Source organism: Primulina tabacum, chromosome 18, assembly GCF_025594145.1.
Source record: "Primulina tabacum isolate GXHZ01 chromosome 18, ASM2559414v2, whole genome shotgun sequence".
NCBI classification, from domain to species: domain Eukaryota; kingdom Viridiplantae; phylum Streptophyta; class Magnoliopsida; order Lamiales; family Gesneriaceae; genus Primulina; species Primulina tabacum.
The window spans coordinates 28,860,341-28,885,065 of NC_134567.1; the positions used below are offsets into that span (position 1 = coordinate 28,860,341).

The 24,725-nt window shown below is 34.1% G+C and overlaps 4 protein-coding genes across 8 annotated transcripts; 1 reads left to right on the plus strand and 3 right to left on the minus strand.

Annotated features, from left to right (window-relative positions):
• Positions 1-4,652: 4,652 nt before the first annotated feature.
• On the minus strand, positions 4,653-7,812 carry LOC142533651 (uncharacterized). Its single transcript, XM_075640490.1, is given in 8 exon segments — positions 4,653-5,083; positions 5,229-5,299; positions 5,908-6,027; positions 6,316-6,436; positions 7,221-7,375; positions 7,490-7,579; positions 7,656-7,694; positions 7,696-7,812. Coding segments are annotated over 8 exon segments (918 nt in total). The 5' UTR covers positions 7,768-7,812; the 3' UTR covers positions 4,653-4,833.
• A 564-nt stretch (positions 7,813-8,376) lies between these two features.
• On the minus strand, positions 8,377-10,904 carry LOC142533061 (metal tolerance protein A2-like). Of its 4 annotated transcripts, none has more exons than XM_075639662.1 (2): positions 10,832-10,904; positions 8,377-9,818 (listed from the first exon to the last, which is right to left on the minus strand). In XM_075639662.1, exon 2 carries the CDS (start codon positions 9,816-9,818, stop codon positions 8,571-8,573), a length of 1,248 nt encoding a protein of 415 aa, XP_075495777.1. In that variant the 5' UTR covers positions 10,832-10,904; the 3' UTR covers positions 8,377-8,570. The 4 variants fall into 4 exon arrangements, with proteins under 4 accessions (XP_075495777.1, XP_075495776.1, XP_075495775.1 ...); XM_075639661.1 differs by lacking the exon at positions 10,832-10,904 and adding an exon at positions 10,504-10,812; XM_075639660.1 differs by lacking the exon at positions 10,832-10,904 and adding an exon at positions 10,695-10,760.
• A 1,886-nt stretch (positions 10,905-12,790) lies between these two features.
• Positions 12,791-15,648, minus strand: LOC142533153 (large ribosomal subunit protein uL11c). The gene is made up of 4 exons (XM_075639817.1): positions 15,280-15,648; positions 15,006-15,178; positions 14,185-14,248; positions 12,791-13,155 (listed from the first exon to the last, which is right to left on the minus strand). Exons 1-4 carry the CDS (start codon positions 15,644-15,646, stop codon positions 12,944-12,946), a joined length of 816 nt encoding a protein of 271 aa, XP_075495932.1. The 5' UTR covers positions 15,647-15,648; the 3' UTR covers positions 12,791-12,943.
• A 2,692-nt stretch (positions 15,649-18,340) lies between these two features.
• Positions 18,341-21,766, plus strand: LOC142533227 (beta-1,6-galactosyltransferase GALT31A-like). Of its 2 annotated transcripts, XM_075639915.1 has the most exons (8): positions 18,341-18,597; positions 18,723-18,976; positions 19,070-19,157; positions 19,250-19,375; positions 19,588-19,700; positions 19,810-19,948; positions 20,686-20,928; positions 21,334-21,766. In XM_075639915.1, exons 2-7 carry the CDS (start codon positions 18,862-18,864, stop codon positions 20,819-20,821), a joined length of 717 nt encoding a protein of 238 aa, XP_075496030.1. In that variant the 5' UTR covers positions 18,341-18,597; positions 18,723-18,861; the 3' UTR covers positions 20,822-20,928; positions 21,334-21,766. The 2 variants fall into 2 exon arrangements, with proteins under 2 accessions (XP_075496030.1, XP_075496029.1); XM_075639914.1 differs by having other exon boundaries at positions 18,341-18,976.
• The last annotated feature ends 2,959 nt before the right edge of the window (positions 21,767-24,725 follow it).

The window sequence follows — 24,725 nt, forward strand, 5'->3', positions numbered from 1 at the left end:
CTCTTACCATAAAAAGTTATATTTTTTCATAGATGACCTAAATAAGAAATCCGTCTCACAAAATACGAGCCGTAAGACTGTCTCTCACAAGTTTTTTCCCAACAGACCTTACACGTGTGAGTTTAATTTGTCTTTTAACAAATAAAGGGACCACATTGATGGGTGTTATAACATCCGTCGATGTGATCCTTTTGTTTGTTAAAAGACAAATCCGTCGGCCACCACCGCATAAAAAGCATGAGATCTACGTGATATATGTACATTATATTAACACATCCATTCTCATACATTCATAACATCAATATTTATTATTTTTAGGTCTCATTGTTAAATCATTCATCTTTATTGTTATTTTACATTAAATAAATATATATATATATATATTCAATTTTATTTACACAATTTAAATGTTTATTATTTTCAACTAGTTTCATTAAATTCAATCGAGTACACATTTTTATTTTAAATATTATCTTATTGATTAATTTTTTAGAAAGAATATCATATTAAAATACAATAATTTAAGTTAAGAGTAAACTTGAATTTTTAGTTGAATCATACACCAATTCAGTCATTTATAGCAGTTCATGTAGTATTTGTCAATTTTATCAGTAATTTGTGTACCAAAATGGTTTTTTTTTTTTTTTTTGCATGACCAACGCTATAATTTTGTTATAAATAACACCATGTACAAAGTAAAAATATCTCTGTGTAAATATATATAAGAGAAAACTAAATAAATAATGTTTAAAAAAAAAAAGACAAAGCGCCCAACATTTCTCTTGTTAGTTTTGGAAAGTGGGGACCAAAGTGTTGCTCAATGTGATTTAATGCACTAATAATGTCTGATATTTTAAGGATAAACTATTTTCATGGATACGGTTAAAACTTTTGGGTTGACATGACAATGAAAAATATTCCCGGCGGAAAAATCACTTTCTTGTTTGTCACAATTTGCAACGAATATTCCATTTACATTTTATATTATACTAGTGTCTCGACCCACGTATAACATTTTTTATAATTCATTCGATTTATATTTAAATGAAAATCAAAATATAATTATAAGAAATATTGAAAGATTACATTTAAATTATAGCTTATATTTTCTATTGACTTAGCAAACCTTAATCATGATAACAAGTAATACATATATATTCATAAGCAAAAATGAAAATACTTTTAATCAATATAACTTTTCATTAACATACACTTTAAACATTTTCTTTTCGTCATATACTTTTTTTTCCATCATATACGTATCTATTTTAATTGAATTCAGATCCTTAATTGTGATTTTCGTATAAGCTATACGTACTAGGAGGCGGGGACATTAGCGACACTCTCGCCCGTCAACTGAGCTTTGGCCTTACATAACATCATATCTTCGTATCATCGTATTAGTCACAATCAATTCAGCTCCTTCAACTTTTCATTTTTCCATCACTTATAAAATTCATGCATATATAAATCATCTTTCTTTTAAATCAAGCATGCAACATGTCTGTTAGGAGTAATGTTTCATCATAAATTCCATAAACATTTCAACATTCATTACAACATTCAGGGTCTTGTCATGACGTCTAACTTTTTTCAGGTGTAAAATAACCGTTTTGCCCTTGAAAGTCTAACTTTCTCAATTTATCCTTAGACCTTAAAACGACGACTCAAATCCATCCAAACTTAACATGGCACCTTAAAATACACCCATAAATATTTGTTAAATGTAAACTTAAGCTCCTCGACTAATTTTCCAGTTCGTTTTTAAACTTAGACGTGCATCCCGGTTTAAACCGATTCGACTCGAAACTTAAACAAATCTTACCAAACTTGAACCATAACTTATTAACAACTAACCACACTGTATAAAACCCAAATCAAGCCAATTAAAACCCTTAAACATGCATGAACAACTACTGAAATGTTACCCCTGTTTTTCGAAAACTCTGGCTTACTTGCCATGCACCTCTTCGGCCCTAGCCCTCAACCAACGAGACCATCTCCTATGAGCCCTTCCTAGGACCATGGCTGAACCCTAGGGAACCTACTGGACAGAACTTGACACGCCTAGAAGCCGCAGCCCTCAAAGCTGATCGCCCCTAGCATGCGCGCCCATGCCTTACGACCCAACCCCCTTGCCTTTGAACCAGCCCTCGTAGGGCTCTTGGTCATGCCTAACAGTAGCTAAGAGTCGTGCCTCTCTAGTGAACTTTGGCCAAAACCCTAACCTCATTTAACCCAAATTTTGGTTCACCTTTGTTATCCTCTATGTACAGCCCTTATACAGCCTTGTCTAGGCCCCTAACCCTCTGGAATTCATCCATTTTTGTGCCCCTACCATGGCTGTCCCTTAGTGAATCATAAACAAGAGTTTTTAAAAAAGGAAAACTCCATTTTTGACATGTTTATGCCATAAAAACGAAAATATACAAAGTGTATCGTGTTTTTCATGCAATCATGTGTCAAAACATACAATATGGTGTGAAAGATGAGTGAAGGAAGATTATTTATTACGCTTAAAAAATGACTTGTGATGCGAGGAACGTTGGCGTAGAGGCGAGGGAAGAAGTTTGCTGAATTCTACTTCAAATTTACATGAGTTGCTATCCCAAAAAACATGTGTGTGTGGTTGTATTGTTGATGGAGAGTCCTAGGGTTTCTAGTGATGTGTGCATGTGTTTGAGTGAAATAAAAGAGCTTGGAAGCTTGATTATTCGATATAAAATACTATGGTAACATGTTAGGCCCAATAACCTAGTATAATAGGCTCAATTAGATAGTAATTAAAATATTTTGTTTAGGTTTCTTTTCGAAAATATTAACCAACCTCCAAAAAGTCGCTATTTTCGTCAAAAAATGATTGTCAGTTTAAAATATGACTCGGCGCGTATAAACACCTCAAAATACATCATTTTCGAAAATACGTATTAAAATATACCATAACCATATATTAAATAAATAAAAAAATTATTTAATAAAAATATTTTCTCTTATATGGTCCGCGGTCTCCGTTCTTCGATCGCGTCTCGAATAACCTTTAAAAACACATGAGTTTTATGCATTCTAATATAAAACTACCTTTTAAACATGTAATCATGTACATCATATTTAATTTATGCAATTAAAATAATAATTACTCATTTTCTATTTTTCCTAGATTTACATGTACTTGGATTATATAATCGTATTTTGGACCATACACTTACCATATTAGTGATGAGTTTTATGTCAAATTTTTTAAAACACAAGGTTCTAAATGTAATTAATTTTATATACATATATTTTTACTTTTTTGAATTTTACAGGAGGTGCAAGCATACATGTGTGTCTACGACTCAAAATTAAAACCACTAATTGACATTTCATATCTCGTTTCTGGTCCCGACGGATCAAATTCGACCTCAAATGAATATTCCATGGCACAATGGTCATTCAAGCCAGAGATTTTTACAAGCACGATTCATTTTCCAAGATGTCTACCATGTGCAGCATGTGTGGGTGGATCATGACCAATCACCCATCGTCCCCTTCTTGAAGAATGGAAGAATCCAGGAAAGCCACCCGTCAACGTAAATATAAGACTTTTCATTATAAAATTTATTTTGTTGATGCCAACAAAAAAAAAAACAAACAAAAAAACAAATAAAATTGACTAAAATTTATGTGAGACGATCTCACGGATCGTATTTTGTGAGACAGATATTTTATTTGGATAATCCATAAAAAATAATATTTTTGATGCTAAGAATATTATTTTTATTTTGAATATCGGTAAGGTTGACCAGTGTCACAGTTAAAAATTCGTGAGACCGTTTCACAAAAAATCTACTCAACAAAATTATATCGACTTTCACAGCACAATCAATGCATTTGATTGATACTTCACAAATAACTAGTTTTAAAATTTGAAAATATTTACTTCATAACTTGTGCTATCTTGAACATGGTGAGTTATATATTATAAAAATACTCATTACCATTAAATCATATTTTAAAGTAAGGGTGTCAAAATACAACACGATCCGTCAACCCGACACGACCCAACACGAAAAAAATCAAGTTCGGTTTGGTGTTTTTCGGGTCGGGTGGGTTCGGGTTAGTGTCATGTTAGACGGATTTCGGGTTGGGTCGTGGATTGGCTCGAAAACTTTTTTTTTTGAAAATATTACCTATATTTTATATATTGTATGTTTGAACAAAATTTATTGTATATTTATATGATAAATTTTCATCATTTAATATTTATTTTGTATTTTTTTATTTTTTTAACAATTGTTTATTTGATTTAGTAAATATACTTTAATTTTCTACGATTAAACTTTCAAATTTAAATCGAAAATTTTGTTATTATGTGTTTAAATTAAATATTATTATTATTTTTTATTTTTTCGAATTTTTTTCATTAATTTTTTTTCAAAAATAAATAAAATTCGGGTTAGACGGGTTGATTCGAGTTAGACAGGTTCGTGTTCGTGTTGAGGGTTTTCGGGTTGCTTCGGGTTGGGTTCGAGTTGAAAAAAAATAAAAAAAATTAACGAGTTAACCCGAAACCCGACCCACCGATCCGATTGACACCCATGTTTTAAAGTACATTTAACAAATAAGAACTCAATTCCCATAGGTTTTAAACAGCATGATTATAAGGTTTAAAACGTTAGGAAGTACAGTCAACAAATCAAATCTCATTCCCCTCACTGTTTTTTTACTTCAAATGGTCTTATCTCATGACACAAAATATGCATAGCAAGAGGGTCATACACATGATACGTATTATAGTAGTCAGAAATAAATTTACAGCACGTCATTTGCGAAAAATATCGAAGCGAATTGGTCTTAAGAATCATTATCGTCATCTTCCTCTATCTCAGGCTTGACGAAAAATTCAATGTAAGCAATACGGTTGGGTTGTTGAAACCCAGTAGAATCAATGTGAGGATGCGAAACGCTGGGCTTTGCAACCGAAACAAGGTGTTGAACTTTCAACATCCCACCTCTCCCAATTGTAAACTTGCTCCCTCGATTATCCCGAATTACACTGCTTGGGATGTTAGAAGTCGTTGCACGAAGGAATTTGTACTTGTACCTGTCCAAAACAAGTTAAGGTGCCTACTGGCAACTTTGTCACATTACTCGTCATATTGTAGGTGATGTTGCATAACATCATGACGGCCAATGTAAACACTTTCAAAAGAATATTTTTCCAAGAGAGAATGGTAAATGAGAAGAACCTGTGAGATATTTGCTGTTCACAACTAAAGGTGATTAAAAGATCCATATGAGCATAGTAGTTGAAGTCTATCTGCATGATAAGAGACAAATATCTATATCTATATACCTATAAAAGTGTGGATACTTCAAATGTTTTCCAATTGTGAATGGACGTCATTACCCTTCACATTTTTTACTTATTTCAATTATTAATCAAGTAACCTATGAAGTAAATACATATTTAGTCTATTAATTAATAATTAATACTAATTAAACATGTTTTATGGTTATTACCCTTCACATTTTTTAAAGTCCATAAGTTGATTGATTTTTAGTTTATTATGCCTTATACTTGATGTTTGGATATATATTTTTTAAAAATTTGTTTCATTTAATTTGATTCTATATATTCTGCTAATTATAATTTATTAGATAACATAAAATTATCAACTTCAATTTTAATTTGACAAAAAACTCGAAAGTAAATTACATAAGTTCTTAATTAATTTATTCGTCCAATATAACAAAGAAATTAAACTCAAATTTGTAACAAAATGATTCAAATTATTTTTTTAGAAAATCAAATTTTTTATTTTTATCATATAATTTGTATTTACGTGCATCGCACGTGCTTCATACTAGTTTTATATAAAGGGCTCTAGAAGCAATTTTTTGGTTTGCAATGGATTTAGGGATTACCTGCAGGTCCCCATGGCCTTCACCTCTGAAGACAACAGATGGAGGAGATGGCTGTAAATTTATCTGAATGCTTGATCCAGGCCATTCAAGATCATCGATAGCTTCCTTCAGAGCTGCAGACTATCAAACCACAAATATAAAAATATGTATATAGGATCTCATGCACATCCTACTTTGATTAATTTTTTTTTTAAAAAAGAGGATATATAATCTTATCAAGAAACCCCAATTTTTCAAGCCCATTTCACGACCATAGGAAATCATCTCCTTATTCTATGTGAAAAATGCATTAAGCTTACCATAGATCAAGAGTTCTGCACTCATTTTAGTTGTAGAGCGTATTTAACTTTAAGACAGTTTTTAACCTTTTTAAAGTAACTTGATTACTGCATAATGTACTAAGAATACTTTAACCGTGAAACTCGTAGGAGTATTTCCAGCAGTCTCAAAATTATAGTCCCACGATATTGTCTCTGGAATCCTTGTCCTCAACTCCGCATAAATGCATGCATTAGAAGAATCAACAGATCTAACACAAGGGAAGCGGAAAGATCAAATAATGAGTCAACTTGTCATTGCAATTCTAACTTAAACATAAATCAAGTTCAATGGCAATGAAAATTCAGGTATGTTACACTTTCAAACTGATGCAGCACAGAGAAACTTTACGGCTTTAAATTATTAGGAAATGTCCAACCTCAAATTAAGATCAACCAAAAAGCTTATGCCTTATAGTCATATTATTATTCAGGGATCGACTGGGAATTTATTTTTAATCTTAACTCTCTCTCTATTGCCCACAGGAAAACTTAGTTTTTTATAATTTCGATCTTGTGGTTGTATTTCCCCCATGCATTGCAGGAAATATTGTGTCAAAACAGACCACAGATCATCAATCATCCTCATTATACGAGTTAGATTTCATCTTTTACTTCCTTTGATCATCTCTCTAGTTTTCTCCATTTTTCATTCCTTCTAGTTGAAATTCACCAGCAACCAAACTTCTTGTTTTCCAATGTATTCAACAATTAACATTAAATTTTAGTAAAGTTCCATCAATTTCTAGCAATCCTTTTTGGACATCAACATTGATGATGTAGTCCAATTCCTCGAGGAAAGATAATCCCAAACAAGAAAGCAGCTTAACTCCAGCTAACATTTGCAAGACACCCAACTCTAAACACATGGTTCATGGTGCACATACATTCATCAACCTCCACAGACAATTTTTTCATGCATTTTCCGGCCCAAAACTTTTCCATAAAAATTTATTCTGGTGTGAGCATAAAGTAGAAAAGGCATTAAGAAATTACCGGAGCAAAAGTTGCATATCAGACCCCGGATAACGGATTTCAAGAATGTTGGAGCGTCCAGGAACAGAAAATGTGTTGAGACAGTCAACAAAGAGGCCTAAGCCCACCCCAAATCGTGGCCTCCCGTGAGCCCCGTAATCATATTTAACAAATAGCTACAGAATAAAACTCCAAAAACTGAACACATCGAAAGCAATTCTCTCAATAAACTTCTGCAAAAGAATTAAAACTCTGATTATCAGGGAAAAGACATTATTACATGTGAATACCTCGCGTTGTAGATAAACCTTAGCTTGAAGACAAGCAGTTTCCTCGACGATTATGACTATCCCGTGTTCCGATAATTCCACAACAGCATCCTAATAACAGAATAATTAATTAAGATCCAAATTTGTCACGATGAAAATTGGGAAGGTTTATGAAATGAAACCATACTTGATGGCGTTTCCAGCGGACCGAGGTGAGGGCATCGACGAACGCCTTGGACGCAGTCCAGTTCACACACCAAGTCCGGAACCTCCACCTCCTCCGCCACCGACGAGCTCATTCAGCCGCCTTCTCCGTCTTTTCTCTCCCGCCAAAAAAATACGAGACCACTTGACGGAATAATAAATCACGGTGTCGAATAATTCTATCAATATTCACAATAAAAAATAATATTTTTTTATGAATAATCCAAATAAAAATACGATTTTATACAAATTTTTGTCAAGTTTAATTATACTCAACTACCTAAACTTAATTATGCAATTATATAGTTTTTAAGAAAGTTAATTAGGTTAAAACCTTAAATTTTAAGTTTTAATCGCATTACTGCCTTTACTTCAACGATAAAACGAAAATAGATATAATTTTGAACTTTATAATACGAGTCAAAACTATTTTGATTATTCTTAAACCTTAAATTGATCATCATTATATTATATTTTCTCATCTGGAACTCATACTTATCAAACACCCTCATGTTCATGTGCATTTCTGCCTTTGCTTCTAATCCCACATTGTTTAATGGCGTTTTTCTTCTTTTTTTCCTGCCTTTGCTTCTAATCCCACATTGTTTAATGGCGTTTTTCTTCTTTTTTTCCAGGAAAAAAAGAAGAAAAAGCATCACTAATTTTCCCTATTCACCATAAACTTGATAAAATTCATCCAAAGATAAGAAAGAGGCGTAGGAATAAGTGAGGTCTCATGTTATCCCAAACAAAATCGATCCACAAAAGCTAAAAGAATCGCCCAATATATGGTATTACTTGGTTGCTAGAATAGTATTTTTACAGATTAAAACAATCGCCGCATTCCAACCTCAAACGACTTTGACACAGCAACAGCGCAAACAGGACTTATGGGGATCTATTCTCTCTCTATTTGAATTGTTACGTGACTGATGTTGTATTCCCTCTTGATATAGTCGATTACTTTGTCCAACACCATGTCGGCATCAGCTTCTGGCTTGACCTTAACATGACAAGCTAATAAAACTTTTCCTACTGTGATCGCCCAGATATGCAACTCATGAATTGCCACGACCTCTTCCATATCACAGAGACCCTTTTCGAGCCTTGTTGCGTCAATCTCTCTAGGAGTGCTTTCCATAAGAACCTCAAGAATGCTGCGTAGCATCCTAATAGTGGTTCCCAGCACGATAATGGAAAAGATGAGGGTACAAATAAGATCAATAATTTTCCACTCTGGTTTATACCATATGATAGCTCCACCAATCATAACCCCAATACTTTGTATGGAATCTCCAAGTACATGAAGGTAAGCCCCCTGAACGTTTATATTCCGTTGCTTCTTCTCATGTCCATCTTTTGATTCATTTTCACCTCCAACGGAATTCTTGAGCAAAGGTTCCGTAGAGTCCCCATCATGTATATGGTGACGCCCATCATGTTTGGAGTGTCTTGAGTCATGGTAGGTAACACTGACTCCATGGTGGTGCACATGAGTATCCTCTGAGCCATGATCATGATCGTCATGCTCGTGATGTCCATGGCCGTGCCCTGAACCATGCCCGTGATTGTGACCATGGCCATGTCCGTGACCATGATCATGGCCCAGCAAGATAGCCATGATAACATTGACTAATAACCCAAAAGCGGAGACCAAAAACATCAGAAATCCTTGTACTTCACCTGTATCATGTATGAGACGAAAAATGGCTTCATAGACAAGGATCCCGGCAAGAAGCCATATCATCTGAATTGAGACCAGTGCCCCCAGTATCTCTATTCTGAAAAAACCGTAAGACTGGCGTGGAGTAGCTTCCCATCCTCCCGCCCATAGTGAAAACAAAGAAATCGCAAAAGCAGCAACATCTGACAGCAAATGTGCTGCATCAGTCAATATCGCAAGACTATTGGCTTTGATACCTCCAACAACTTCAACACTCATAAAAACAATGCACAAAGCAACCGCAATCAAGAGTTTCCTCATGGATGCTGAACGCTCTTGGGCATCTTTAGAACTGCTCTGAGCATCAGAAAAACCGCATGCTGCTCCTCCACAAGCCTTGGTCCCTGTAGAACCCCTCTCTGTAGCTCTCACATCCGTGCAAACCTCTACAACATGCCCATGTTCTGAACTTCGTGTATCCATCTAAATGCATATAGCACAAAATTCATCACATGTTCATCTTATTTTATCAAAACGAATTTGCAGAACAAAATTTTCCACGAAAGACTCAAATATTCGTTTATCTTGAGTCAGCTAGCCCCATTGAGCAACCAGTATACAAAACCAATATTCACGAGAGAATCTACAAGAAGTCGGAGAAAATAATATCCACATAATAATTTGCCTGGAAAAATCTTTATAAATGCAATAACAAGAACCAGTCCTGATAGGATATTTAAAATTACCACATCAAGTATGAAATATCAATCCAATAATTCATAAGATGCCAGTATTTAATTCTGGGCAAACCCAGATGTCATAGTCAGTATTAGTTCTTATCGCATCAAGAAACCACACGAACTTCGAGCAGAAACCTTTTACTCAACTTATGATAAAGGTTAAAATCCCAGTAAACAACACAAGAGGCAAGAATTCGCATAGCAACACATCCAATGGAAAGATTAGACACCCCTAAATATAAATTCGAACATCAAACATGATCCACAAATTGAAGGCAAATTTCAGGAACACCTCCAGGTAATCCAGCAAACAGAAAATAAGGCATCCAAAGCAAGAAATCATGATTAATTAATGTACCTCAAACCAATAATTAGGACGTAGATAGAAGAACACGGGATAAGAATCGCATAAAAGAACATCCCATTACCTTATTCGAATCATGAATTCTCTCTCTAATGTGTTTCGTGACGTGTGCGTGCTAAACAACAAAAAGGGCCGAGTCGTTTCCACGAAATACACATGCCCTTCAATTAAACTCTTCTTAAAAAGCTAACATTGTTACAACAATAATTACCATGTGAAAATACACAAACAAACGAACAAATGAACAGAAATTACTAAATTCAAAGGCGTCTCACGAACTAGCACACTCGGGATCTCGCATCGCATATTTTACGGTGAGAAAAAAATATAAATCTAAAAAGTGGAGAATCGCTCACATGCATCGATGAATGGATAAGAGTGAATAAGGGTACCTTGGCAAAAACCTTTTGGGTTGTTGATTCCTTTACGCTCCGCCACTCATGAGTTGTGAACCTGTTTGTTTGCCTTATATTATAATATTTTATTCTCGTTTTTGAAAGGAAAACTGAATATTATTTCGATATAGGATCTATGTTCAAATTAATTATTAAAAATATTTTTTATCATAAAATCCAAATTGACCGATAAAATTTAGTGGCACAAAATTCTCGTGAACATCATCTAATATATCAATTTTACGAAAATAATCTCTAATTCGACTTGATTTATAAAGAAAAATTGAAAATATGAAACGAATCACTCTCATATGTATTATTTGTTTGGCTGCCAATGACAGCTCATTCTGTCGCTTCCGTTTTTACCCCTGGTCCCCTACTCCTCAGTTGTTATCGACTGACGAATTAAAAGCTGTTCTCAAACTCTCTCTAAAAAAATGGTTTTCAGATATAAGGAGTCAAAATGCGACAACAATCTGACAAATACTGTAATTTTGGAAGAAAATTCATAATTTAATTAATTTATGTCTTTTATGCATTAAACTAATAAAAATATTATATATATATATATATAATGAGATAATTTACACTTTAACGATAAAAAAATATTAAATTATTTGTATTTTATACTCATTCAATTGTGCAAATGATATATACGACACATTGAGAAAGTATCTTTCGGTGTTTTAGTTTGACGGTGACTTCAGCAGTGAATTTAATTTATGGCATTCAATTCATAGATCAGTTTTCTTTTAATGTGCATATTACGTACTGTCAAATATACATGCACTATTTCTATACGTGTTCTTAGTAATATAATATAATTTTTTTTAGGGAAAAATAATTTTTTTAATAACGGATTTCAAAGTATGTGCAAAATATTATATTTTTGCAGAATTTGATAAAAATAAATCATTAATATTTGAAATTTACAGAAGTGAATCGTGTTTGATAAATAAGTTATTGGGATAAAATTAATTTTTTTTAAGAAATTGATTCAATATTTTGTGAGGTTTTAGATTTCAATTAAATTAAGTATAAATTAACAAATAATTTTGGTTTAACACTAAAATTGATTTTTAGTGTTTAAAATAATTGGAAATGGAACTAAATTAAAACTTTATTTATTAACGTTGTCTTGATTTGTTTAAGATAATTAGACATTAACCGGAATACTTGTGTTTTCATGCAATCTGGAATTATATTGTAAAAACTCTTTCTTTTGATTATGTTTGAAAGAATTAAGTTGGATATCCTTTTAAGTAAAAATTCCAATAACAATTTTAGGAATTCATTGTTTTTATTAAAATATGAATAGTTCTCATCATTGAAACAGTCTTCCTTTTTAAAAAAGAAACTTAGCATAAAGCAATCTATGTGTAGCTTCATCTGAGACAGTTTCACGATTTATTTATGTGAAACGAGTCAACGCGAACCATGCTTTAAAGTGAAAAATAATATTCTTAACCAAAAAAAAAAAACTTTTTTCATCGATTTGATCGAATTGAAGATCTGTTTTACAAAATTAACATGTGAAACTGTTTCACATAACTTATATTTTGATCAAAATTTTCACACTAAAAAAATTAATCGAATTAGCAATATTTTTTAATTATAAAAAATAAAATATAATCGAATTAGCAATATTTTTTAATTATAAAAAATAAAATATAATCGAATTTATATTTCGGAAACATCATGTCTTCATTTCTTTTATGCATAAAAAAATCAATCTCACTTCTGATCAGTTCTTTGTTTAAGAACCCATATTTAAAAAGTCCAGCTCCACTAGTCATATTGGACCCAGAAATAATCACTCGTGGTTTAACTTTACATTTTAGTAAGACAATGACTTCAGAAGGAAAAATTAATCACTCGTGTTACATTATGAGATGTTTTATGAAAAAAAAAAAATATATCCGTGAAATACTATTACTTGGTAATGAAAAAGTAGCATAAACCAAAAAGATTATAAAAATTTTAATTTAATATTACTTAATCATAACAATCTTGTAGCCATAATGGACAAAGGGAAAATTTTGGAGCCGTTAGGACTGTGTTATCATAAGAAAGATTGCTACAAAAAAAAAATCAAATAATTCAGACCAACTACACAATTAGTTGCTTCACTTTTGGTTCAAGAATGGGAGGGTCAATGTCAATTCCCATATTAGCAGCAGTGCCTGCTATAATTCTCATCGCCGACTCGATAGTCATACAATTCAGGTCCGGCAACTTTTCTTGTGCGATTGTTCGCAGCTGCTCGATTGTGATTTTCCCGACTTTCATCAGCTTTGGGTCCTTGGAACCTTTCTCTACGCCTAGGTATATACATTCCAAGTAACACATGATAGTATGAACATGAATACACGGGTAGATTGCATCAAATATATCCCATGAGCCCCCACAGTGGAAATTTTAAAAAATACGAGGAATTAATGTAATACGAATGTATTAGCATTGCATCAAATATATCGAGTCACACATTTTCAGAAATGTAGAGAACTTGCAGAAAGGAATTCTCCATAACCGTAACTGCAATGCATAAGAAGGATTACACCAGCTCACACTCAATGAACTTGTTCTCTTAACTAAAACATATCTCCTAATATGTGTATACAACAAAAGGAAAAAGAAAGACAACTCAGCATAAGCGTGTGTACATAAAACGTGTTTCCCAGTACATTTCTAATACACATTGTATCTTGTTGATAGTTTTGAACCTGATCTAGTGTAATTGCAAAGCAAAAATTTTGGCAAAAGTGAGTGCCCCCGGTGATAGAATGTCCATAACCTATACCATTAATTCACCTGGTTTCTGTCTTTCCACAGAACACTGACGATTTTCAGTTTGTAAAGATATATATTTAAGACTAATGTCATTAATTCTTCTATTTAAAGGGCGCAGGGGAAACAAGAAGAAACAGAACAATGAACGTACTGAGTTTACCAAGTCAATATACAAAACTATGAGATATGCACTGCCATGTGCCACAAGATGAAGAACAAGTAGAACATCAAATCCATTATATTTATACCTCATTTATCATGATTAAGAGAATGTCAATGAAAACATTTTTCTCTATTTGATGCCAAAGGAAAATATAGATAGAGTACGTTTGTAATATTATCTTCATTTTCCATAATAGTGACCTAGATTGTAATTTGTTAGAAAGGAAAAGGTGATGGAAATCGAGTTCAATTCTTTTCTCACTTGTCCCCATGAGATAATTTACATCAATGTAATGTAAGAAACTGCCAGATTTTGGAGTAAAATTAATTGACGTGTGAAGAAAAAATTCAAATACATAAAATACAGACTTCATACAAAATAGAAGGCAAGAGTATACCAGCAGCTTTGAGCAATAAAACAGAAGCAGGTGGAGTCTTCAGGATAAAAGTAAAGCTCCTATCCTGTGACAAATTGTCCAGAATCAAAGTTGCTATTGATATAATAAAATCATTGTCCATGTATTTATTGTTGCAATCTATTGAGAGATTTTCTCCGTTGCTTTGATATTCCTACATGTGCAATTATACCTATATAAAACCGGCTATCAATATAGTTCAAAATTAAGAAAAAGTAACAGTAGTTCTAGTTTTTGGCCATTCGTTAATGGATTATATCTCATAATTGCTTGGCCCAAATCTATTCCTCTCTTCCATCTGCTTGATAATCTAATCATTTAACAAGAATCAAACCCATTACGATAGCATGGCCACCAGAAACTCATCACTGTTTGGTGTATCTGCATCTGTCCAATTTCTGATTTCACATCAAATCTGTAATTGCTTGGTTTAATATCTGTGCCGTTCAATCTCTCAACGTAAAATCAAAATCTGCGGTTATAGTATAACACCGGAAAGCTGTGTTTGCAGGGTAGTTTATAATAACTCTCTTCTTACCATTCTCATAACTTAACAAACGAATCAGTGAAGTAATTTTTTTAATACATCGACTGATTGCTTGCTGTAATCTCCTTGTTTTTTCTATAAGTAATTTAACATAAAAGGCACGACTGCTTGGCTTAATGACGGCCTCTTTTCATTCTCTATTTACTACTCAAATGATTTGACATGAATAAAACCAACGACCATACTAAAACAATTTGGGTTTCCGCAGACGAGAAAGAGCATAAAGAATTGCATTTGAAAGGGAAAAGGTGCTCACATCGTAGACCGTAATTTCAACAGGAATGACGTAACCGGCTTTATCAGCAGTACGAGCATTGTAATCCTTACAGAAAGCTGCTATGTTAACACCCTTTGAACCCAAAGCTGGACCCACGGGCGGAGCCGGGGTCGCCTTTCCCGCCTCCAGGGCCAATTTGACCACCCCAACCACTACCCAGTTCAAAAAACAAAATTGCCAACGAATTAACAATAAAACAAAAAAAGAAGTAGATATAATTCGATAAATTTATTTTTGAATCAACAGGCAATACCTTTTTTGGGTTTCCCACCAGGTTTAGGGGGAGCCATGGAAATGACGGTGAGAGGGCGTGGAGTAGAAGATACGGACAGCGTGAGTTGGTTGTTTAGGAACTGTGCAGTGGTGGAAGCTTTAAGGGGTGAATTGAAAAATAGAGATGATTGAAGCGCAGTCTCATTCTCCCATCGATTTCTCTTCACATCTGGAGAAGAAATCGAAATGGAGCCACCGTAAGCTGAAAGAGACGAAGTAGCCATATTTTGTGAACAATAATAACACCGGATGGAGTGGAAAATTCCCGAGCAATCCACACACATACCCAGGAGTGGATAACACACACTGAGGGAGAAACACAGCGTGTTATCGGGCCTAAATGACATGAGTAAGCCCACTAAGTCTTTTCTCTCCTTTTTTTTAATGTATTTTTTGACGTGGCAAATTTATAGCGGTGTAAATTAGTATATCCAGCAATCCGGAGGTCCTAAAATGAGGTATATTAAAATAAGGTTGAAATATTAGATATGTATTGAGATATCTCAATATTAACTGTGCAAAAATTTGTGTGAAACAATTTTACAGGTCATATTTTATAAGACGGATCTCTTATTTAGCTTATCAATAAAAAATATGACTTTTTATACTAAAATTATTAATTTTTAGTGTGAATATCAGTAGGATTGATCCGTCTCGCAGATAAAGTTTCGTAAGACCATCTCAAAAAAAATTACTCTATTAAGTAATAAATACATACAAAATATTGATCATATACCATGTTATTTTAAAAATAATAAACTAGTTGCAATCAAGCTGTTGTCTCTGTTTACTACAAATTAATTGTTAATTCCAAGAATCCTCCACTCAGTCCTTCCATTTCTTTGTCGAAAAGTAAGCAATGGGTTTCCTCTACCACGCCATCAAAATCAAACTGCCCAGCTTAATTACTTCTCTCGACATATTAACCCATCTGAGATTCATGTTCACGATCGTACTCACTCGTCTGGGTATCTACAAACCACCCCCCGAGCAAGAACAAGAAGACACCAATTCCAGGGACAACAATTATATTTTCATTTTAGACGGCTCATCCCCTTCGCTCGTCCCAATCCCGGTCCACACAGTCACTGTAGCAATCAAGAAAAAGGTCCCGATTATTCAGTACCAAGATTTTATTAAAAAAATAGGGGAGATGGCCTCTGATTCTGACCAAAAGGTATGCACTATATGCTTGGAATTTGTTGAACGGAGTGATGAGATCAGAGAGCTGTGTAACTGTACCCATGTGTTCCATAGGGATTGTTTGGATACGTGGGTTGACGAGGGACAGGTCACTTGCCCTCTGTGTAGATCTATTTTGTTACCCCGCCCCGCCAACAGCAAGTATGCTTATCGGATCATGTAATCAAATTTATCACGACCTTCTTTTTTTTTGTCTACGAAATGGATCTTGAAATTGGTCTTGATTATGGATAGCGATATAGTAAATGAGTTTTGTTTTCTACTATTCGTGAATTGAATCTTTGACTGTTTCCTGAAATCGGAATCCAAATTTATCTATTTCAAATTTGCAATCAGAGGGAGCTACTTTTCAGTTTCTATTAATGTTAATGTAATGTTAATGTAAAGGATTGAGATTTGAACTTCAAGATCTGAAGTTGAATAATCAGAAACTACTGATTTAGGTGAACGAACATAGAGTTGTTTTTTGTTCAAACAAAGCATTAAATATCGATTTTAATCTTCTAGAATTTCAACAATGCTCTTTCAAAATTTTACTTGGTTTGGAAAATTATCAGAATTCATAAAGGGGGCATACTAGTCTTCGAAAATATGAAAGATATTTTCGCAATGACACGAGACACGTCAATCTCAATGTTTACAATAAAAAATAATATTCTTAATTATATATAATAAAAAATTCTTTTCATAAAATAAAAATAATAAAATTATCTCACGTGTGTTTTTGTCAAAAATATATACAATCATTGAGTATGGAATTATTAAAAAAAGGCAAAAGAGATCTACACGGGACGATTGAATTGCATGCTCTACCAGTGATTCTCATCCACGTAGAAAGAAATTTTGAAAAGCCGTCGTCCAGGTGTTTGGTTTTATACACGGTACATTAATTTTGAAAGCGAGACAAGACAGTTGGTAAAATAATCTTTAAAATTTTTTTTAAAAAAAAAGCCACCCTCACAAAAAGGCTAATTGGAAAAATTTTCATTTACCATGTGATAGAATAAAATGTGATATATAATATAAGGATAAGTTAAGGATAAATAAAATATAGGATATTATATTTAATGTTTGGTATGATTTTAATATGAGTGATTAAATTTATATATTAGATTGGAATGACAAAATTAACATTATCATAATAAATTTTATAATTTCAAATATTTATTTGATTTTAATTTCTACCTACTAGCATAGATTTATAAAAATCATTTATAAATTGAGGGCAATTAAGTCATTTGTAGTGTATTTTATCATTAAATTAAATTTATCACACCTAATAGAAGGGACATTTTATTCTTCTAAAAAATTATTTATCAAGGGCCCATGATATTATCATGAGCTTTTTAAAAAGGTACCAAACATGGGATAAAGAAGATTATTTATCAATCCCTCTCTTATCCCATGTACCAAAACTATGCCTAAATTGATTGCTAATCAATCGTATATATTGACGGACCACATTGTTCTCTTATGAAGAAAGCTAACAATAAACTCATAATATACACAACAACAACAACAACAAATCTTGTGAGGAGGTCTCACATGTCAATTTTGTGTGAGACATATATTGTATTTTGGTCTCTCATAAAAAAAATTAATTTTTATGTCAAAATTATTACTTTTTATTATAATATGAGCATTATTAATATGTCTCACGAATAAAGATTTGTGGGATCGTTTTGTAAGATACATACTCTACAAACAATTATCAAGTGACTTGTGTGGGTATGGCCTATGTTACATAGGAATACCATTATAAGTGCATTTTATACAAGATATTTGTATGGTTATCAGATCTATTAATATATTTTTTTTATTTGAATTCGGTTATTAACACGATCGTCTTATATAAAATACACCGAGTATTTAAAGAAGCTGTGTTATACAAGGGGGAGTATTTAAAGAAGCTGGAGAAATAAAAAGGAATCATTCTTGAATTTAAAATTATTTGCTCGATCAAATCAATTCACGGTTCTATGCATGGTATGTGGATTACAGAGGCTTAATTTCTGCTTGTCAGTGCTGCACCTGGTGGGGTTTTGGATCGGCTGTAGATGCTGAAGATGCACAGCATAGGGATTTCTTGCGATTGGTAACCTATATATTATTCTACTACTTGTTATACAAACATTTTCACTTGTTGCTTGAAAATATTTAAACCGAAGATTTAAGACATCCTTTGAACTATGTGAAAAACTTGCAACTTTGTTTTCGTAGTTTGCGATGATGTTCCCAGACAGTAAATTATCCATCCCGTTGGTCCCTATCCTCTACCACAAAAAATTCAAAAGATCTGTTTTCACATCCCGACTGACAGAGTGCTAAGTGTTTAAAATTTTCTTTGATTCGGAACCACATGGAAGGATATCATGTGTTGTCTGCGAAGACCCAAACTTACATTTCAACTGCTGCTGCCATGTGGGATGCCAACTTCTATATTAAAGTTGATGATGATATACATGTCAATCTTGGTTAGCAAAATCGTATTTCCAACTTGTCTCTCCTATGAGCTAGTGAAAAGTTGTGAATCTTTGAATTTCTATTGCCAAAATTTTCTTTGACAGGTATCATAAGTTCTTTATTATCCCGCCATCTGTTGAAACCCCGTGTTTATATTGGTTGCATGAAGTCTGGACCTGTCATTGCACATAAGTATGAATACAGAAAGCTTATGGTGATTTCTGCCTTTTTTCCTGTGAAAAAAAAATAATAATTGTGTTTTAATATCTTGACTTTATGTACAGAGGAGTCAAGTACCATGAACCAGAATACTGGAAGTTTGTCGAAGAAGGAAACAAATATTTTAGGCATGCAACAGGACAAATTTATGCAATCACCAAAGATTTGGCCACCTATGTTTCTGTTTACAGGTATAATTTGTTTCTGATGTGTCTGTGAGTGTACACAAGAGGATATATCCCAATATATTATATGGATGATTGTGTGACAGACCAAAAGAGAGCTATGGCGAATAGACAAAAAGTGGTTAATATAAACGGCTCTTGCTTAGTTAAAGGGTTGGTACAGCCACATAGATGATCATCATGAAGACAATTTTTTTGATTGGCTGCCAACTTTGCAGACACATACTTCACAGGTATGCAAACGAAGATGTATCTCTTGGATCTTGGTTCATTGGTCTTGATCATGTTGAGCATATTGAGGATCGGAGCCTGTGCTGTGGAACTCCTCCTGGTAAAGATAATTTCCTTTAGATATGGTTTGGCCTCCAAATTTACGAGTTAACAAAACTAGAGCTATCTATCACATATTTTGACATAATGTTATTGGTTTATTATATAAGATTGCGAGTGGAAGATGCAGGCCGGAAACCTTTGTGGCGCCTCATTTGATTGGAGCTGTAGCGGCGTATGCAAGTCAGTTGAAAGGATGGAACAAGTTCATCAGCGTTGTGGCGAGGGCTCATTTGGGATCAACTCCAGGTTTTGATGTATCTACGTTTGTTGATCTACCTGCAAGAACTCTACGACTGCATATCCTATTGCTTTCAAGTTGTAATTTAATCGATGCAATGTAGCCACTCTGCCCCAATTTTGTTACTAATTTTTCAGACTGGTTGAGTTGCTATCTATCAAAAATTCTTTTCTTTCCATTTTAAACCATTGGAGTCCATATTCAAGTGATGAGTGCTTATTTCAAGATAAATAATTAAGAGCATGTTTGAGACGATCATATATTTATTGGTTAGACATGTCATTCATGTCAATATATATCAACAATAAAAAGTAATATTTTTGACAAAAAATTAATGTTTTTTTATAGATAACCCAAATAGAAGAATTTTGTCACAAAATTGATCTATAAAATCTTCTCAATTTTTTTTTCCTAGATAATTAAATGTTTTGAAGATAAGATGTTCAGATGACGAACGAAAATAAATGTGTGTTTGCAAAAGTGATTATTAGATTTTTGCGAAGCTATTATCAACCGTATATTTTCTGGAGTCATATGTAAATAATCTTTTAAATGCAAGTTTAGTCAATATTGTTTGTTTTCTATTTTATACTATTACTTTTTTTTATAAATAGAAAATTAGAATAATTTTGTCTCTATATTGAAATATAATAACAATTATTATTTATTATTATTCTTTATTTATATCTATTGAAAATAATCACTGGAGTAATATTTTTATTTTTTGTCGGTTAAATAAATTTAGCGCAGAGGAGCAGAGCGAGAGGTGGATAGCGATACGGCGTCGAGATCCGGCTTCGAGGGTTCGTCTGATTTCGTCGGTTAAGATTGGGCTCTACGGTAGATCTTCGGAACATTTACGATTGGACGGTGGAAGATGAGGGGTTCTTGGACTCTCGTTGCATCTGTATTGGCCGTTTCTACCGCCGTTCTATCTTCCACCACCTGCGCCGATCGTGCCGTCACTCTCATCCCCTGCATCAATCAGGTTTTCTTCCTTTTTACCAATCATATCGTAGTTCCTTTCACCAAAAAAAATTTCAACTTCTTTCTAATGGGATTCGACGATGTGCAATTCAAATTTGTTTTGATGTTTTAATTGCTAGATTTGTTGGATATGTCCACTCTAAAATGCCATCTTTCTTGAGAATGCCCTTTTTCTTGTTTCAATATTTGCTGGGACAGTCACCTACAAATTGGAATAAAATAAAAAAAATTATATTTAATTCTCAACTGCAAATACATAAAATCTGACATCCAAATACGTAAAATAGCCACGCTCATTCCAGTTCCTGTCTCCAACCTTTCCTATCTGTTGCCCTCTTTCCATTTTTTTGGCGCATTATTTGATAGTTCTTTCGACTTTGTTTTCTGAATCTTCTTCTTTTTGTAGGGCAAACCAACAAACTCGTTGGCACTCGTGGGGAATAAGGATGAATATTCTCCAAGGTTCGATGGTTTGAAGTTCATCGAGACCCTCGTTACGGCCCACAGGTGACCCATCAAATGGCAAAAGTGGAAGTCTTTGTGCTACAGTTGTGTCATAATAGGATTGATTTGTGTTGATTTTCATTTTTCGGCTGGTGTAATTTTCAAAAAGAGCACGTTCAAATATTTCATTTCGTTTAGGATTTAACATTACGGATTTTCTCATGGTTGGTAGTTTTCCAAGTTATCCCCGTGGGGTTTGTTTTGAGAAGAGCAATTGATAACTGTATTCCCATTTTGCACTAAATTGAAGTTCTCTTTATGGAAGTATTGGTTTGATTGGTAATCTCAGTACCCATTGCATGTTTAACTCGGTAAATAATGACATTATATATTTATTATTTGTATAACAGCTGCATAGAACCTAATATTTACTGCTTGATTTGTGTTGCAATTTGATTTCTTGGTTCTTGAAAATTGAACCTTTCATTTGACGTTACTCAAAAGATGTGTGCACAGTGGCCCGAATATCTAGTTCCTTGTATGCATACATTAGGAACATCAGAATTTCTAGGTTTCTTCGCTTGTAATTTCATTTTTCTCACAATCTAGTTCCTTGTATACATACATATACATTAGGAACATCAGAATTTCCAAATTTCTTCGCTTGTAATTTCATATTCTGTATTTCTTACATATCGGACTTGCTTCCTATGCTTTCTTTCTCAAAAGCACTGGAATGGCTTTGTTTATGCTGCTCATGCACTTACATTTCCAATGGCTTTCACGAGTACAGTTGATCGATTGTGCGATGGATAAAACACATCTTAAGCATTTAACCTCAAGAGTTTCAGTGGCAGCATTCCCTTAAAAATATGCGAGAAATGGTCCAAATGCACCAAATCATAGGCTAGTCCGTGACATTAGACTTCTGGATACTGCCCTGTACTATGATTAGAATACTTTCTTGCTTATCCTGGATGTATTTATTAATGCTAATGGTTGTATTTTTTTTATACATATGCTGAATACTGAAATTTAAGAGAAACGATTCCATCTTCCTACTGGTATCTTCAAATCTCTAGCTACATCCTGGCTTTTTACTATGGAATGAAAGTTGTCATGGGCAAATAATAAACATCTAAGCTAGGTTTTAGTAAAGGGCAAATAATATTTTGTGGACTTATCAAACATGGCACCCCCGCATATATTGTCTCACGGGCCAGAAGACGCTAGACATTGTTTGCACGGCCATGTCGCCATGCCAAAAGCAATAAGTTTTAATAATTTAAAAAAAGAAGAAGAAGCTGGGGAGTGTTTTGGCATCCTGAGATTGTGGCTAGTGATATAACTGTCTTAAGGATCATGTTAGCAATATAGGCGATCCACAGAAAATGCCAAATCCAGAAGCCCAGAGTCCATTATGGGAGAAAATGAATCCTCAGCTTTCTGGACTGTCCAAGAACACCGAGGATTCCTGGGAGAAACTCAAAGTACTACGGAAGATGAAGTTTATTAGTTAGGTAACAAATGGTCACAGAAAGCCTTGAGGATTTCATGTAGGATTTGGATGTTGCTGCAAAAGATGTGGCAGTCAAGGAACATCTAAAGATCAACCGATATGCAGACATAATTTTTAATCAAGAATTGCAAAAATTTTAGGAATAAAGATGATTTCGGAGCTTCAACAACGCTTGGGGTTGGAGAAAAATTATCATCAAATGGTACCATTGAGATTAGTTGCGTCTAAAGCGGATATTCTAGGAAACACTGAAAATCCCATGTTTGGAGCAACCACAGCAACAAGTCTCACCAAAGCCTGAAATTGATTATTTTTGGGTTGATGCCCGAGTGTTGATGGGGATGGACGGTAAATTCGTTGACAACATGTTTAGGCTGGTTCAAATCCAGCTCAGTCCAATAATTCGCCAATATACAATAAGATGGTATAACTCACCTTGTCCTTGAGAAGTAAGCAGGAAAGTAAGCAGGAAGGTAGATCCCATTGAACCATACCACCACATCATGAACCTGAGTTAATTTTTTCCCAGCTAGGAAATAAATACATGGATAGTCTTCTAAGTTATTGAAATCAAGTTCCTTATTTTGGTACTCGTAGCTCTTATCTTGCAAAAACAGGTAACAAGGGATTGAGAGCCTTGTTGGTCAAACTCCGTCTTAAATCGTAAGAAACTTTGTTTTTCTTATTAACTGTGTGTATAGTCTCAATAATCAAATCCATATTTCATGTTTGGCGAGTTTGAATTTGTAGCCGAAGGAATAGGGGGCAAGAGGTGTCATTATTTTTGTCCACTCCATTTACCTTTACTCCTTTAATAAAAAATATAAATAACAGAAAGATTCTTTTTGTTGGAGCCAAGCTTCGTGAATTATTCCTTCTACTTTTTGGTCCACTCTCTTTGAGTGAGTACTGCCTCATTGTCAAAAAAGCAACTGATTCATGTCAATGTCATGAACCTCATTCCTCTACTTCGCCGTTGCTCCACATCTCTACTCGTTATTTCAAGTAAGTTGCTTTATGATCATTGTTCTCTTTTTTCAGTAAGTGAGAACTGTTTGAAATCAAATCTAAGAATGTTTTACCCAAATAACGTGAGTGGTTTGTTGCAATGTCGCAGTATCAGTAGCAACATTCTTATACCAGCTGGCAGCTTTGGTATCTGTTGGCAATAACTACGGGCAGATTGTTGGTTATCTGCCCCACCCGGAGGACGTGAAGCCTCTCCTCAAATCCATCGGCGCCACCAGAATCAAGATCTACGACGCTGATCCATGCGTCCTCAAAGAATTTGCCAACTAGGGCCTCGAGTTCATAGTCGGCCTTGGCAACGAGTACATGGCCAAGATTGGAAACCCGAAACAAGCCCTGTCATGGGTCAAGAGCAACGTCCAATCCTACTTATTCTCCACCAAAATCACCTCCATTGTCGTCGGAAATGAGGTCCTCACCTTGAACGACTCCGTTCTCTCCTCTAATCTCCTCCCAGCAAATGGAAAACTCCACGGGGCGCTGGTTTCTTTCAAATGTAAGTTGGCAGGGGAAGAAGGTTTGTTTGAGATGTTCATTGTTATTGGTGGTGTTGGCAATGGCATTCACCCATTTATAACAGACAGAGACCGACTTTTCAATCCTGGGACAAGGTCAGGTGAGAATGCCATTGATTGATGGGTGAAGAATATTTACACGATTAAAGCATGTATCATCAGGACAAGAACAATCGGGATTCGAAGACCATCCATCTTCTAGGAACTGCTAAAAAAGATGGTTTCGAGGGTCGGCCACTTTATATTTTTCCATATTCAATAATCGCTTCCAAATATCATAATCAAAATTTT